Source organism: Musa acuminata, chromosome BXJ3-4 (genome assembly GCF_036884655.1).
Source record: "Musa acuminata AAA Group cultivar baxijiao chromosome BXJ3-4, Cavendish_Baxijiao_AAA, whole genome shotgun sequence".
NCBI classification, from domain to species: Eukaryota; Viridiplantae; Streptophyta; class Magnoliopsida; order Zingiberales; family Musaceae; genus Musa; species Musa acuminata.
The window spans coordinates 2,527,425-2,544,383 of record NC_088352.1 but is presented as its reverse complement, the minus strand read 5'-3'; the positions used below and the strand labels follow the sequence as shown (position 1 = coordinate 2,544,383).

General features: G+C 32.3%; 3 protein-coding genes across 3 annotated transcripts; 2 read left to right on the top strand and 1 right to left on the bottom strand.

The window, feature by feature from the left end:
- Nucleotides 1-108: 108 nt before the first annotated feature.
- Nucleotides 109-1,299, bottom strand: LOC103974505 (salicylic acid-binding protein 2-like). The gene is made up of 3 exons (XM_009389358.3): nucleotides 871-1,299; nucleotides 639-776; nucleotides 109-563 (listed from the first exon to the last, which is right to left on the bottom strand). The coding sequence occupies exons 1-3, from the start codon at nucleotides 1,279-1,281 to the stop codon at nucleotides 282-284; spliced, it is 831 nt and encodes a 276-aa protein (XP_009387633.2). The 5' UTR covers nucleotides 1,282-1,299; the 3' UTR covers nucleotides 109-281.
- A 5,131-nt stretch (nucleotides 1,300-6,430) lies between these two features.
- LOC135634960 (RING-H2 finger protein ATL70-like) lies at nucleotides 6,431-6,823 on the top strand. The gene has a single exon (XM_065145731.1). The coding sequence runs from the start codon at nucleotides 6,431-6,433 to the stop codon at nucleotides 6,821-6,823; it is 393 nt and encodes a 130-aa protein (XP_065001803.1).
- Nucleotides 6,824-13,033: 6,210 nt separating this feature from the next.
- Nucleotides 13,034-13,453, top strand: LOC135634959 (RING-H2 finger protein ATL70-like). Its single transcript, XM_065145730.1, has one exon. It carries the CDS (start codon nucleotides 13,034-13,036, stop codon nucleotides 13,451-13,453), a length of 420 nt encoding a protein of 139 aa, XP_065001802.1.
- Nucleotides 13,454-16,959: the final 3,506 nt, after the last annotated feature.

Genomic DNA, 16,959 nt, shown 5'->3' with positions numbered 1-16,959 from the left:
TAAATTTTTTTAATGAATCAGGAAGGAGATTCACGCAATCTGGACACGGTGTTCAGAGTTGGCGGGGAGAAATGTCTGCGACAATTCCAACCTAATTTTGACAATATATATTTATTTTATTGTCGTCTCAGCTGTCCATGATTTGATATACGAAACAAATACACCGTTGCTGATAGCAAACCATGATGCATCGATCACAGCAGCAACGCACGGACAACTATCTTATTTACTTAACTATGGCCACAATATTCGGTGGCTTGTAATAGTAAAACCCGGGAGGATCAAGCACAGGCATCGGCAACATCAGACAGGCATTGGAAGAGCTGCTTCGGGGTTGAGAACATGGGCATATGGTCGGCATCCTCGATCTCCTTCACCACTTTCACTGGGTTATTCTCGATCATCCAGCGCTGAAACCCTTCGCTTATGCCTTCATCCTGAGGGCACACGACGTAGATCTTCTCCACCGATCCGTATCCTGACTCGGAGAAGGGCGGCATGGACACCAGGTCTTCGAGGAATAAAGAAGAAGGCCTCGCGAGGGTCATCGCCAGCGTGAGATCCTTCCGAGAAGCTTACGATTACTCAAGTGTTGTGTTCAGCCATAGCAGTAGAATGACTGGTACGTGTATACGTACCTCGGGTGGGCTGAGCTTGTAAAGCTTGGACAAAAACTTGGGACCAAGCAGCATGGAAGTCGGGCCTCTCTCTCTGTCCCCGATGACTAACCCAAATTGAGTGTCAAGCCAATATGACATGGTTTTCTCCTGTTTAAGCTGTCGGTGTAGCAGAAGGCATACATCAGCGGGAACTGGGATTGCAGCCAGGACAAAGATGAGAAGAGTGACAGATCTTAGCAGAACGGCGTACCTTGTCGAGGACGTAGGAGGGCGGGTTGACGGAATCGGGCATGAAGGCGGTGACAAACACCGCGGCAGCGATCTTCTCAGGGAACCTGTCCATGGCCAGAGCAATGTTCATGCCTCCGAGGCTGTGGCCTACGAGGACGACCCTCTCACCAGGTGGAAGGGAGGCCACTACATCCAACAGTGGTTGCGTGTAGTCGGTGAACGTACGCAGGTCTTGGAACCGCCGTTCGTCGACGCCGGAGGCCGCGAGGTCCGGCGCCGTGACCCGGTACCCCGCGGACCTCAACAGCGTCGTCACCTTGTGCCAAGACCATGCTCCATGGCAAGCGCCATGCACGAGAATTATGTGCTTCTTGTTGCCGCTTCCCTCGCCCATGCCTCCTCCAATGCCTTTGCTCTCGGGTTGCTCCATTCTAACGAATACTCATCTTTGCCGAGTCAGGACGAATTATATATATATATATATATATATGGGTTTTTTTTCCCTAAAACAATCCTCCGTTTTCATAATTTCTTAATAGTATTTTTTAACCTAATACCTAAAATACTCCTAATCACTTTATTATTATTATTATTATCGACCGAAACAGTTACAATATTTTTATACTTTATGGTGTTTTCAGTAATACTACAAACACATTGTAACATAATGTAAAAATGTTATAATATAATATTTTCGAGTATTATTGAAAATACTATAAACATAATATTTTTACAAAACCTATATAAAATTCTGAAGCATAATATTTATAATATTTTATATTATGCCATAATATTCTTTAACAATATTAAAATATTATAATATAATATAAAAAATATTAAATAAGACAAGTTCAAAGATATATTTGTTTTCGAGAATCCCGTACTGTTGATTCATCTTTATTCCGTGATTAATATATTATTATACAATTATATTCATCCGCTAATATATTATTTGTACGGATGAAATTGACAGACACAATGAATCAGCTCAACAATTGGAGCGAGGTTCCAATATATTATTATACGTCACATATTAAAAAGATTTATTGGAGCAAAAACAAAAAATTGTTGTCCTTATCGTATTAAAAGGATTCGTCATAATATCGATGATACTATTATTCCGTGTGAGTGGTTCATGCACTATCATTTACTATGTCGGGGTCATGGAATAAAATACATGCCACCAGCGTCAGTAATAATTAGGACTCTTAACAATCGTGTCACTTCCATCAATCACCAGTGTTTCCGCCCATAATTTGTCCCGCTACATATAGTCAGTCACTTCCATCAATCACCATGTACACATTATGGGAGTTTTCTGCCCATAACGTAACTTCTTTTTGTGTATTTATTCCATTAAATTCCATCCCAAAAAAATGGATTAACTATGATTAGTTGTAAAGAATATTAATATGTTGAAATAATATATCAATGTGATATTACAAATCAAAGTGAGTGCGGTGTGTCTGTGAGAGAGACATTTTATACGGAATTATATGTTAAATTTGAATATAGAGGGATAAATTAATTTTATTGTAAATAAATATTAATTTAAGGGACCAAAGTCTCACATACAAAGAGAAGAATAGAAACTAAAGTCTCTTTGTTGCTTGGAAGTTATTCTGCTTCACCAAGTACAGATTTAGTGAAGTTACAAAGCTTGGTAAGGATTTGGAGACTTACGGAACAGCTTGAATTAAGATCAACTCAGGACGATTTCGACCTGAAATCACAAAAGTTGAAGTAGAGGTCCAATCATGACAGAGTTGATTTGACAGTTTCTAATACGTCCAAAATTGCTCAAGCTTTTGCTCATAATAAGGAACTAATTGGATGGATGTCTGCTGATACCTCTTTCGTATCAGTTAAATTAATTAGGTAAAAACTCATTCCTGCAACAAAAACAAAAAAAGAAAAGCTTTCATTAGTGTAGAAAAAGAAAAATTACACTTGAAAATTTTTCGAAACAAATCTAACGTAATTGATAAAAATAATAGAAGATAAAAATAATTATTGAAAAAACTTTTTTGAAAAAGTGAAGAAACTTCAATACATTAACATGTTCCCTCTCCTATTTATACATATTAGGAGAAAGAATTTTCCTCAATAGAATATAAAGACTTACTCATATGGTTTGGAAAATCTTATCTTCTATTATGTCCCCGCAAGATGGTGCTCCTGATAATGATATCAATCTTAGATCGATGTAAAGAATGGTTTACAAGCAAGAGGCTTCGTGAGTAGGGCAAGAGCAGATCGCTGTTGCTGTTGCGATTACTGTTGTTGTGAGGGCACAGGCGTTCCCTTCGTTTTCCTTAAGTCCGTCATTCGTTCTCCTTAAATCCACCGACTGTTGGCAGATCAGCGAAGGCAGCAAAAGCTACCGCGGTGAGGAAGATGAGAATTGGCCGTGGAGCCTGTTAGGAATGTGGCTGCAGCGACGTTGATCGTTGGCCGAAGACAAGGGCGAAGCTTCGCTTTTCTCAACGACGTTGGTCGCTAGACAAAGGCAAGAGCGAAGCTTCGCTGAGAAAATCTTACCTTCTATACAATTAAATAAGATATATATAAGAAGAAATCCTCATCAAGATAACAAACGAAGCACACACATCAATCGTTGAACTTTGTGGAGAAAGTTTACCTATAGTCATCATGGTAGGTTAAAATATCTTTTAAATATCTACGATCAGAAGTTTACCTACAAGGGTGCAAACTCCATACCTATGATTTTGATACCAACACTGGGTGAAAAATTCTATACTAAGGTTAGATTCCAAGAGTTATCACAAATTCGCTTCTCTCCTAAAGTTTATATCCAGATGACATCAACTCAAACTTAGTTTATTCATGCTGTTATTCGATCATAGTTAATTTAAAGAATGAAAGCTTATCAGGCCATAATTAATTTGGAGATGTTAATATTGTGTAAATGATCTATTAAATTTTATTAATAGCTTTGAGTTAAAAAAGGATATGTCGATTAAAGGTAAAAGGATTTAGAATTCATGATTAGATCAAGTTTCTTTTTTTAAGTATCTCGAAAAGGAAGAGTAATGAGAATCAATTGAAAGGGCAAATGATCTCCTATGCCCTTTATAAATCTTACAAAAAGTTAGACCCATAGCTTATTAATTGGTTTACATAGTATTTACAAGCATAGATGGTGTATTTTATATCTATCTTGATGTTCTAGACATATATAAGAATTTATCTCATGTTTTCTTGTATTGACCTCTATGGTTGAGAGATGATATCATCTTTTTAAAATAGTTAATCTAAATCTTGAAAATGAATGAGCACCTCTTATGAAATAAAACTTTTATCTTTGAGGAAATAATACTATTTAATTTACAAAGAGAAGAAGATAGTAAAAATTAGTATCTACAACAATCTATATAAGGCAAGTATCAAATTCTTTTATGAGAGAGGAAGCAATCACTAGAAACTTTTTTATTCATTTCCTAAATCAAGAATTTCCTAATTAGTTCTTTTACCATAGTATTATAATTTTTTTTCAAACAAGTGTATCTTAATATGAAGATAAATTTTCAACAACTAAGGCTATTCCTTATTATAAAATAAAAAATATAATAATATAATTAATTGTTTAAATATTAGCTATGAAAATTAAAAATTAAGATTTATATCATAAATGATATCCTCTTCATCTCCTATTTAAGTTAGATAGACTTCCCTCCAATCACAATAGTAACAATTGGGAAGAGTCAAACAACAAGGAGGAAGGGCAGTGGTCATCACTTGGAGAAGAATTGTAAGTCATTGTTTTGGTTCTTTAAATTAAATTATAAATTATTTAATTTATCTTTCAATTTAAAAAAAATTATGAATCTCAGAATTAATTAATGGTAAATTTTCAAAATTTAAAATCCATAATAATCTTACAATTTACTATGTCAACTTGAATTTTAATCATAATTAACAAACCTCACACAGTTTATATTTTTTTATTGATAAATTATTTTAGGTGCATTTAATAAGTCAAAATCATATCAATTATTTTTTAAGGTTCATGTTTTATTGATAATTTTATAATTACTATGAACTTTAATTATGTTTAGCAAATTTGATTTAACAAAATTCATACAGTTAATCTATTTTTATCCATAGGCTGCTTTAGATGGATCTAATTTATTCAAAGTATGTCAAGTATTTTTTATCAAATTTAATTTTTAACTAGATTGAATTTAATTGATCGATTATGCTACACATTACAAAAATCCTTATTTTTAATGAAATAAATTATTCATCTTTCATTATATTTTAAAAAATAAAAATTTAGCTGTTGGACCACTATTGAGTCTAACCAGATTAACCCATGCTCTATTTAGTCTCAGGTCTAATTTGGCCTAAACTCGAGCTAAATATAACTCGAGTTAGGTCAATTTATAGCCTAACACAAATTAGATCCAACTTGAGTCCAATGCCCAACCCTTTGTGGCCTAACCAAATCAGTTCGGTTACTTTAGGTTGGACCCAATCGACTTCAGATTGATTCTAACCAATTCAAGTTGGTTCAAACAATTTTTTGATCCGTTGATACTAATTTGAGCTAATTTTTGAGGATTTCAAATAGGTTTAAGTTGATTTTGGCCCAATGAATTGAGTCTAATTCAAAGTTATTTCAACTGAAATCAAATTGATCCAAGCCAATTTAGATTTATTCAGCCATGATTTAAGGGGTATAAAGGTTTCAACATTTCTCAATCTTTTGATTTAAGAACTTCAAATATTCTTATTTGAAATCATGCTAAGAATTTTTAGAGATAGTTAAAAAGAATCATGTCATAGTAACAACAAGATGATGATGATACGATGGATGTAATCATAGATATTATTTTATTATAAAAAACATTCAAACCATTATTGGTAGGATAGTTTTCCTTCATGATTAGCGGGTCGTTAAGCATGATAACTAATGATTTCATCATATAGGGATGAATGTGTTCCCACTTGCAGTTGACTGAGGGACATCATTTTGAAAATATAATATTAATTCTTTTTATCTATTATTGGAAGAATAAAAACTACCAACATCATCATAAATTATAATAATAAATATTACATGAATGATCTTGCTCAACATGCTAATGATATATTTTTGTTTTTATATTTAATTTTTGGATCAGCCTTCTAACAGTGCTAGTGGGGTGAGATTAGGTGGAGAAGACATTCCCTTCTGCTCGTTATACATTTTTATTTTATCCAGAAATTCTGCTGCTTGCTGACTTTTCATTCAACTCGATAGAGTTTGTTTATTACTTTATATATATATATATATATATATATATATATATATTGCAAACTAAAACAAAGAGAAGTATACTGCAATTAAAGAGGTGCAAACATATGGACACTCATCTCTGAATGAACCAAAGTTTCCAAGTCTCGTAGAAAATCCCATTCTCATGTACAAGATAGATAGTTTATCCAACCTAGCAAGAAGTATTAACTAATTTACATGTTAGTCGTCCTCCCTCAACGCATACGAAAATATATAATCTCCACAAAAAAAATGCTTCTAAATATTCCCATCCTCATCCTGCTTTATGGGTAGCGGAATGGAGCAGAGGATTGCCCTCGGCTACGGCCTTTTCATTTGCCTCGTGGTCCTGGTGAGCGCATATCTGTGGTACATCTGTGCGCTCCTACAAAGAAACGTGCCCACGAACGTGCGGTTCGACCCTGGAGACGCGGCGTCGTCCGACGCTGAGGCCGGCGTCGATCAGGCAACGCTAGAGTGCTACCCGAAGATGGCGTACTCGCAGGCCAAGCTGGAGAAGGGCACCACCGCAACCTGTTGTTCCATATGCTTGGGTGACTATAGGGACGCTGACGTGCTGCAGATGCTGCCACAGTGCGGGCACCACTTCCACGTTGACTGCATCAACCGGTGGCTGAGGTCGCACGCGTCCTGCCCCAATTGTCGCTCCTTGCCGGCGCCTGGTTCGTGATCACGCCTCTGCCGGAGGAGGTCGTGTCATCGACGTAGCCAACACAATTGCAGAGAACGTAATCATAGGTAAACATGCATACGTATAAATAGATAGGACGTCATTGTCTCATCTAATGATTAGTGTATTTTTGGCGTAAGATACTTTTGTAATATTTGTTTGGTCTATGGCGTATAGATACTGTTAAATGCGAGTTCAACTTAGCATACCATCACTCGTCAGCATGTAATATTTGTTTCATCTTTTTATGCGTTAAAATTGCTTAAGACGGCCACCCCAACTCTTGTGGTAGGTGTAGGGGCTGTATACAAGAGCTTTAACCCGTTGTGACATAGCGGGTTCATCAGTTTGCAAATGGATTCTCCTCCCTCAAAACATGTGGAAAACTCATCTTGACAAAGTTCATAACCATATACATGATATTTCTTACCACATTCAAGATAGACTAAGGAGATGGATTGACATACTTGCGTATGTCAATAAGGGTCAACGAATCAGAATCCACATACACATGAGGTATTATTATAAGTTCATAGTAGTATCTTTTGGATTAATTAATGAACCGCTATTTTTATAGATCTCGTGAATAAAAATTTTCATTTATATCCAAACAAATTTATGATTATATTCATCGATGACATTCGGTATTTTAGGCTAGTTTTGAAAATTCTAAAGCAGGAGAAAATTTATACTAAGTTGAGCAAGTGTAACTTATGGATCAATGAGTTTATATTTCTTGGGCATGTCTGATCAAGCATTTCTATAGATCCATATAAAACTGAAGTAGTGATGCAGAGGAACAACCCTCAAATGTCTTTGAGATAAGGAGTGTCATAGGTGGATCGTGTATTATGGAAGATCTACATAATTCATTTTAGGAATGACAATTCTTTAACACGACTGGCAAAGAAAAATAAGATATTTATTCATGATGATAAGTGTTAGTGTTGCTTCCATTAACTAAAAGAGAGATTAATTGATGCTCCTATTCTAATGATTTGTTTAGTAGATAAAAGTTTTGTGGTGTGTAGTAACATCATGTTTATCATACAAACCTTTGTAGTCCGCAGATGATACCATTATTTCACAAAAATAATAAAAACATATCGCAAGGAATATAAGAATGTTGAGATGAATATGTGGAGTTACTATAAAAAATAAAAAAAATTATTCATCAACAACTAGGTAACGCATGAGAGAGAATCATTTAAGATAATAAGGACATGTGCTTAGGAGATCACTTGATGCAATAGTTAGAATAAGCGAAATGATTAGCATTAATAATAATAAAAGCAACAAAAAAAAGATCAAAAAAATCTTAACAAAAATTATAAAAAAATTAAATAATCTAAAATAAACTAAACATATGACTTTATATATATCTTAATAACGATAAAATATTAATTCAATTGATCCTAAATAGTTGAGACATACAATTTTATTATTGTTATTGTATAACTTAAGGAATAAACTTATACATGTCCACTTATAGTACCATTCAAGATAAGAAGTCACGTGAAAAATGGAAGAAGAAACATCACAATAATTTTTTTTTTAATTTATTTCCTAAATTAACAATATCCTATTAAAATATTTTACCATATTTATTTTTTTTTTCAAACAAGTTTATGTTATTGAGACAATTTATTGGCCATAAAGTCTATTCCTTAATTTGAATCAGCAAAAAATAATAATAATATAATTAATTATTTAAATATTAAATAGGAAATAAAAAATTAAAATTTGTATCATTAATGACATCCTTCTCCTCCCTAAAGATGGTTGGGAAGAGTTCGAAGATAAAGAGGAGCAAAGAACGGTAAGTCCTTCCTTTATGGTTGTCCAAGTTATTACGGAGAAATATGTCTCTATTTTGATAGGCGAATAATATTATTTCATATTATCTCTAAATGTCATTTAGAGAATAATAACTCATGTTATTGGGAGAGTGCACATTGGGAATTTTTAGGATATATTTATTTTTTTCAAAAAATAAATGGTAAAGAGATGGTTGGACTATGAGAATTTACTATCGACAATCAGAACTTGCATCGACTAAGCTACCTATCATACAAGTTCTTACTAACATATTTTTATTTTAATTTTAGACAGCTTCTCGATAGTATCCGAGAAAAAACACATGAAAATTCTATTTTGAATAAAATTGTTTTGATCTTTATATTACTTTAGATTTTGGTAGATTAAAAGATGGTCGGTCATATTCTGTGTTTGGCAGGATGTGATGATATTAACATCGAACCTTTTGTTGTTTAATTGCCGCAGCGGCGGACCCATGGAAATGCTCGCTAATCTTCCCTTCTTCAGCATACTTGGTAAGTAGTGGCCATGGTGACGGAGGATGGGGATTACCATTGCTATAGCAACTCCTCCGGAAACAAACCGTGGAACGATGGGTTATAGCCTCGCCACTTCCCTCGCGTTCTCGCTAGTGATCACCCGAGGGAGCAACGATGCCGACGTCGACGAGATGTGATGTGAGATGGAATTAGCTTTTGTAATTTCTTCAATGCTAATTATATTGCTTATGTTTGTTGGAAGTATTTTCATTAATTAAAAATATTTATGTGTGAGATGTGAGATGGACTATAAGAATTATCTTACATCGCTAAAGATTGAAATAAATAGTTATATATATATTGGGTTTGTTTCATAATTTAAAATTTTAAGATTTAGAGTTTAATTAGTGTCTGATATGATATATATGTTAATCCTAATTAATTTCACTCAGATTCACTTTTCTTCTTATTAGAAAAAAGAGACAATAATCTCAACTAAAAAAATGTTATAAAGGAGATGGGTTAAGAGAATTAATTCTCTCATATATTGAAAGAAATGTATTAAATATATCCTCAACCAAAAAGTTAAATTTCGGATTGAATTTGTGTCTTAACTGATTCGATTCAGAATTATTATGATTTAATTTTCTGACAAATATTCGGATAAATGATACATTACTAAATCTTTCTTTTACAACACAGTAGGCATATATATTTTTATATAAAATTGGCAGCCAAATATGTTGTTATAAAGATGAACAATGACAATCCATAATATTTTGTAGGACAATTTAAGCCGTTCTCAAGGTCAACCATGTTGGTTTATTTAAGTTGAAAGCTAATCATTATCATCAAGATTAGCAAAAATGTATTTTACGACAACATGCGAATATCATTTTAGACGATCTTATTTTTACCTAAATAAGAAAAAAATTTATAGAATATTTTAAATGTTTATGTGTCATGACTCAATAAGATGAAATAATTTATTTGTTAACTTGTTGTTGAGCTAGGATCATTATTCAAAATACATTTCATAAGGCTAAATCGAAGTGTTACTTAAAGAGTCTTATGTTTTCCTTAATGCCCAACATAGTCCATATCTTGCTCTTCCTAGATTAAAATCTAGAGATACATCATATTTTTATCCTCATATTAGGATTTTTTTTTTATACTCGTAGAAAATTTTAAAATCTCCATCAATCTCAACAATTTCATGTCTTCCGAGTCATAAAATAATAATAATAATAATAATAAGTATAAAGAGTGGCTTTAGGATGATGGGGTTGCAATGGCTAGATCCATCACCTTCCTTAAGCCACCATCTTGTAAATTACTCGTTGGTAAATCTGAAACTTACATGCAGCTTGTCTTGAATGAGATTCCAACGATGCCAAGAGATGCAAGTTTGTCCATCATGGAAAGTTTCTTATGAACAAGTTTCCAGCGTAGGAAGGAAGGTTACTCTCTGACACCTTCCGTAAGTAAGCTACCCCGAGGAACATCCATTTTGATATTCAAAGAACAATATTCACATATTTTTTCATAAAGTAAATCATATTTGGGTATCAAACTGGGAGTTTAGGGGGAGAAAACAATCATCATAATTTTTTTTATTTATTTCCTAAATCAAGAATTCCCTAATCAGTATTTTAACTTAATATATTAATCTGTTTTCAGATATGGAGATAATTTTTTTCAAGCATCAAAACTATTCCTTTTCTGAATAAGAAAAAAATGCATTAGAATAATTAATTAATTAATTTCTAATTATAATATATATATATATATATATGACACCCTCCTCCGCTCCTATTTAAGTCGAATATACTTCCCTCCATGCACTCTAATGGTGATCGCGAAGAGTGGAACGATAAAGAGGAATGGAGGAAAGGTGGCCATCATCACTTAACAAAAATTGTAAGTCCTCATTTTACTTCTTTAAATTAAGAATTACTCAATATATATGTTTCAATTCATAATTTTTCTTTGATGAATTTTGGAATTAACTAATGGTGAAGTTTTTGAACTTTCATATGCATGAAAAAGTATTTAGTTTATGTGTTAATTCATAATTTTTTTTTATAAATTTTTAAAATTTAAGATGCATGATAATTGTAGGCTTTACTATGTTACCTTGAATTTTGATCATAATTAGCACATTTTAAGTAGCAAATTATTTTTTTCATTGGATTTAGTTAAATGAAAGCATATCAATCGGTTTCTTTGTCTTTGGAGCAATAATTGATTTCCTCTACTAATTCTACTCGTTCACCAACTTGATTCCAAGATTGAGAAGGTTGCGGATACTTTGTCTATTATAATTGTCATATAAGTCAATGACTAATTATTTTAACTTCTTTCATTTTTTATTAATGTCAACATCTAAATGTAAACAATTCATTCAACTAATCATTTAAAACATCTATTTTCATATTTGAACTCATATCATTTTCATATTTTCCAATGCACCAATAATATTAATATATTTAATTAAAAATAAATACTATATAAAGTGTAAGTCATTAAAATATTTCAAAATATCTTTTTTTATAAATATTTTAATTCTGTGGATATAAATTTACTTGCCTTGTATTATTTGTTGTAAAAATATTCAATATCATTTTATATTTAAAACTCTCATTAATCGATTTCTAAGTTGAATTCCATTGGGTGCGAACATCCGTTGGAAATTCATTTATATCTTTTTCTATTTAATTTATAAAATTTTGCTCACTCTTTCATTTCTTATGGATGAGTCCATCAAAATAAAATTACTTATTTTCTTAAGATGCTTGTTAAAGGTCTTCTTATATCCATCTCATTTTCTAAAATTGAAAATTCGAGAGTAATAACAGCAAATCACTCAAAATGAACCATCAGAATTTTGGATCTTCTTAAAATATAGCATGAAGACATCTGATCTAATTATTTTTATTGCTATATCAAAATTTTCCTCTTCTCTATGGTGAAATATTGACTGACTTTCTTAAATTGGCACAACCAGGCTTTCTTAAATATTGAGGTTGGAGACATTGAACTTTCACTTTTTAATTGTCATTGCGATTAGAGAGAGCACTAAAGAGGGAGATATTACTATTACATTTAAGAAGAGCACTATAGATAGAGATTGCCACATTGCAATTAGAGAGTCTATAGGTGTTGATGATTTGGTGTGGGAAAGAATGAAACTTAAGAGGGTCTTTATAGATTTTTCTTAGAATTTTTCTTTCATGAAATAAGACATTATTGAACTGTTGGAAGAGGCAAAATTGTCTTGTTAATTTTACATATTTTATGTTTTTAATTTTACCAAATTGTTTATTAACCTATTACAGTCCAATGGTTATTTGCTTTTTTTTTTTTGTCTTTATTGGTCAAACCTTTGACCCGATTTGAATTGAATGGGGTCAAGACCTATAGCTAGAGGGAGGAATGATATTGATTGAATTGGTAGGCAAAGGACACCATAGCTTTAGTCATTGAGAATATGATATTGATTCTCTACCTCAGCTATTCGGAGAATACAAAACTCATCCTATGCGATAAGAGCTCTCCACGTGTGATAATAAATGGTATGTGATTGCGCTTGAATAACATTGATTTATGATTGATTATATTAGTAATATAATTTTAATTTATATTTATCTTTATATCAGCCCCTTGAGAGTGCTACCGACGAGACTTGCTTGGGTGGAGAAGCATTCCCTCATCGCTAAGTGGCATCACCGAGAAATTCTAGTGTTTGATGATGACTCGTAGTTCAACTTGATAGAGCTTCTTTATTATCTTTTTAGACAGTCGTTTTACTTTCCCCTTTCACTGTGCTTGATGAGCAGCGGCCACGGTGACGGGGCCTGGCGGTTTCTGTTGCATATACATCAACTCCACAACAAACCCACCGTCGGAAGGGATGACTGGCACAGGCGACGCTGTCCTCGTTTCCTTCGTGATCATGCTGGTCATAATAACCTACTTCTGCACCGAGTGGACGATCATGACCTTGAACCCGCAGTTCGGTCTTGAGGCGGTGGCGGCGCCGACCAACGTCGAGGTCGGTATCGACCAGGCTACGCTGATGCGCTACCCGAGGGTGACGTACTCGCAAGCCAACCTGGACGACAAGGGCACCACCGCTAGTTGTTGTTGCATATGTTTGTACGACTTCGAGGACACCGACGTCCTGCGGCTGCTGCCGCAGTGCGGACACCCCTTCCACCTCGACTGTGTCGACCCGTGGCTGCGGTCGCACTCGTCGTGCCCCATTTGCCGCTCCTTTGCGGCGCCTCGGGCCGAGATCGTGTCATCGACGCAGCCAACACGGTCGCAGTGAACGTAAACATATATTTAATTTCATAAACGTGAAGATTATTGAAATTAAACTTGTTATGGTATCATAAAAAACGTGAAAAGTTATTGAAATTAAACTTGTTCTGATATCATAAAGAAATTCATTTTATCAAGGTAATGGATTCATTGCATCAACAAAAAAATATAAAAGTATAAACTAAATTAACTATTGATTCTTTAAAAGATTTTTTAAATATTTTATTTTAAATATAATTAATATAATATATAAATGAGGATTATATAAACTATATATGTTGGGTTATGAAATAAGAGTTTTTGAAGTTGTACGGTGAAAGATAGAAAATTTAGCATTTGTCCTAATCGTATGGTAGCTCTATCTCTTCTCCTTATTTATTTCAATATTTGGCATCAGAGCTCAAGTTAAGCTATGACTTCTTTCCTAAGTATCATCCAACTCAATATCTCTAGATTGATAAAAAAAAATTATGATATACGATGCATCCAAATGAAGATTTTTTCTAGGCTCTCAAGATATATAGGAGTTTGTAGAAGATGGATTTGTTAAACCAAGTCCAGTAAATGAAGGAGCAATGATATAGAAGTAACACAATAACATGAAGATGGAAGGAAGAAGGAGAATAAAGCTTTATTCACGATTTATCAAGGGCTTGATGATATAATATTTAAGATCATCACTTTGGCAAATACTTCCAAAAGAGACTTAGAAAATGCTTGAAAGATCATTCTATAGTGTGGATAAGGTAAAAAAAGCTTCCAAGCTAAGTTTGAAAAATTATATAAGATCATTTCTATTATGATGAAATGGTGAATAAATAAGTGATCAAAGAGTAATAGAAAAAAAATACTAAGATATCTAAATCCAAAGTTTGATTTATTGCTATAACGATTGAAGGGTCTAAAGATTTATAACAAATATCTTTAGAACAATCAATGAGTTCTCTTGAAGTTCATGAACAAAGGCTTATAAAAAGAGGAGAAGAAAAATCTACAGAGCAAGCATCGTAAACTAAGCTTACTCTTAAAATAGAAGTGAATCAAAATCTCAAAAAGGAAGAGGTTGCCGAAATCAAACTAATCAAGAATCTTAAAATAATAAAGGTGATGGAGAAAATTCTAACCAAAGAGGCCAAGGTTATAGTTGAGGATGTGGCCAAGGCCTTGGATGTGGTAGAAATTTTAAGAGGTTTGAAAAATAATGCCATGTTTGTATGGACACTGCTCATTTGAATATTATTATAATCCTAACAATCATGGTGATAAGACAAATTTTATTGAAAAAGAAAAGAACAAAATTAAGTTTTGCTAATGACTTATGATAATTTGAAGGAAGATCAATCTATGACATGGTATCTAGGTATAGGAGCTTCAAATCACATGTATGGTATCAAAAAATTATTTTTGAAAATGATTACAAGTTATTTCGGGAATATTACATTTGGTGATCTATCTCAAAAACTAGTAACGGGCAAAGGTAAATTTTTTCTTGGACTCAATAATGGCAAATAATTATGCATTTCAGATGTTTATTTATTTTTTCTGATATAAAAAATAATATTCTAAGCTTAGAACAATTACTTGAAAAAGATTATAAAATTGAGATGAAATATATAGCACTTTCAATTCATGATAAGAATAAAACATTAATAGAATGTTTCATTTGTGTTTATGTATTTTTGATTGATCAAATTGTTTTAAAGTTAATATTAAGGATATTTCTATATTATGACATCTTAAATATGTTCACTTAAACTTTGAGGCTTTAAAACTTATAGAGAAGTTTAATATGATGACAAGGATGCCGAGAATAGCAAGAATTGATCGCCCATCAATGTTATATGAAGTATGTGTCATGGGCAAGCAAGAAAGAAAATATTTCAAATTAAGAAGTACAAAAAGAGCATGACATCGACTTGATCTAGTGCACTCAAATATTTGTGGCCCTATCAGCCCTGTATCACTTAGAGGAAGTATATATTTTCTTACCTTCATTGATGATCATAGTAGCAAATCTTAGGTTTACATATTAAAGGAAAAGAAATAAATCTAAACAAATTCAAAGAATTTAAGGATTTGGTGGAAAGACAAAATTGTCGTAAGATTAAATGTTTAAGAATAGATAAGGATGGTGAATACATATCAAATAAATTTAAAAAAATTATAGAAATAATAAAATTTTACATCAATTTATTATGTTATATACACCTCAACAAAATGGTGTCTCAAAAAGAAAAAATAGGACTATACTTAATATGGTATGATGTATGTTAAAATAAAGAAGAATTCCTAAAAAAATTTAGAGAGATACTATTGCTTATATAGTTTATTTATTTAACAGGTTTCTGACAATGCGAATTGATAATGTTACATTGGAAGAAGTATGGAGCTTACAAAAACCAAGAGTCGATCATTTAAGAATTTTTAAAAATATTGCATTTGCTAAGATACCAGAAGAAAAAAGAATAAAATTTGAGGATAAAAATTAGAAATACATCTTGTTAGATTATGCTGAGAATTATAGTGGCTACAAACTCTATAATCCTATCACAAACAAAGTTGTGATGCCAGGATATATTGAGTTTAATGAATAATAAATTTAGAACTGGAAAAGTAATAAGTAGCATAAGAAAGTTATGACTTTAGAAGATGACACCGAGTTAATAAGGAAAATGGAAGTAAATCAATTAATCCAACTTATTATAAAAATCTAGCTAGATGTTTAAGATATTTGATGTGCACTTGACCTAATATACTATTTGGAGTTGGTTTAACAAGTAGATACGGAAGCTCCTAAGACATCTTATTTGAATGTCGTCAAAAGAATTTTATGAAATATTAAAGGGACAATTGAGTATAAAATATTTTATTCATTATCTAAAAGGTTGGAACTCATTGGATATAGTAACAATGATCAGGTTGAAAGCTACAATAATTGGAATAGCATAGTTGGATTTGTATTATATCTTATTTTGGTGAAGCTATATTCACATTGTCTTTCAAAAAATAATATATCGTTGCTCTATCAAGTTGTGAAGCAATATATAATAGCATCTTCTTTTATTTATCATGCAATATGACTAAGAAGATTACTTCCAAAACTTTATTTATTGCCTTAACTAAGAATCCAATCTATCATGAAAGATCGAAGCATTTTGATATAATATTTCATTTTATGAGAGATAATATCGAAAACAAAGAAGTGGAGTTACTTCATGTCAAGACAATGAATAAGTGATCGATATAATTATAGAATCTTTCAAATTTGAAATATTTCAATAACTTCGAAAAAAAAAAAAACTTGACATGTAAACAAGTTTACGGAGAGAGACTGTTTGAATTGAACTTGTTAATGTATCATAAAAAGATTCATTGTATCAAGAGAGAAGTTCATTGCAAACACATAATGACAAACCAAATTGACTATAAATTATTGGAAGGATTTATTTGAAAAGAGTAATTTATTTCAAATATAATTAATATAATACATCTATGAGGACTATATAAATTCAA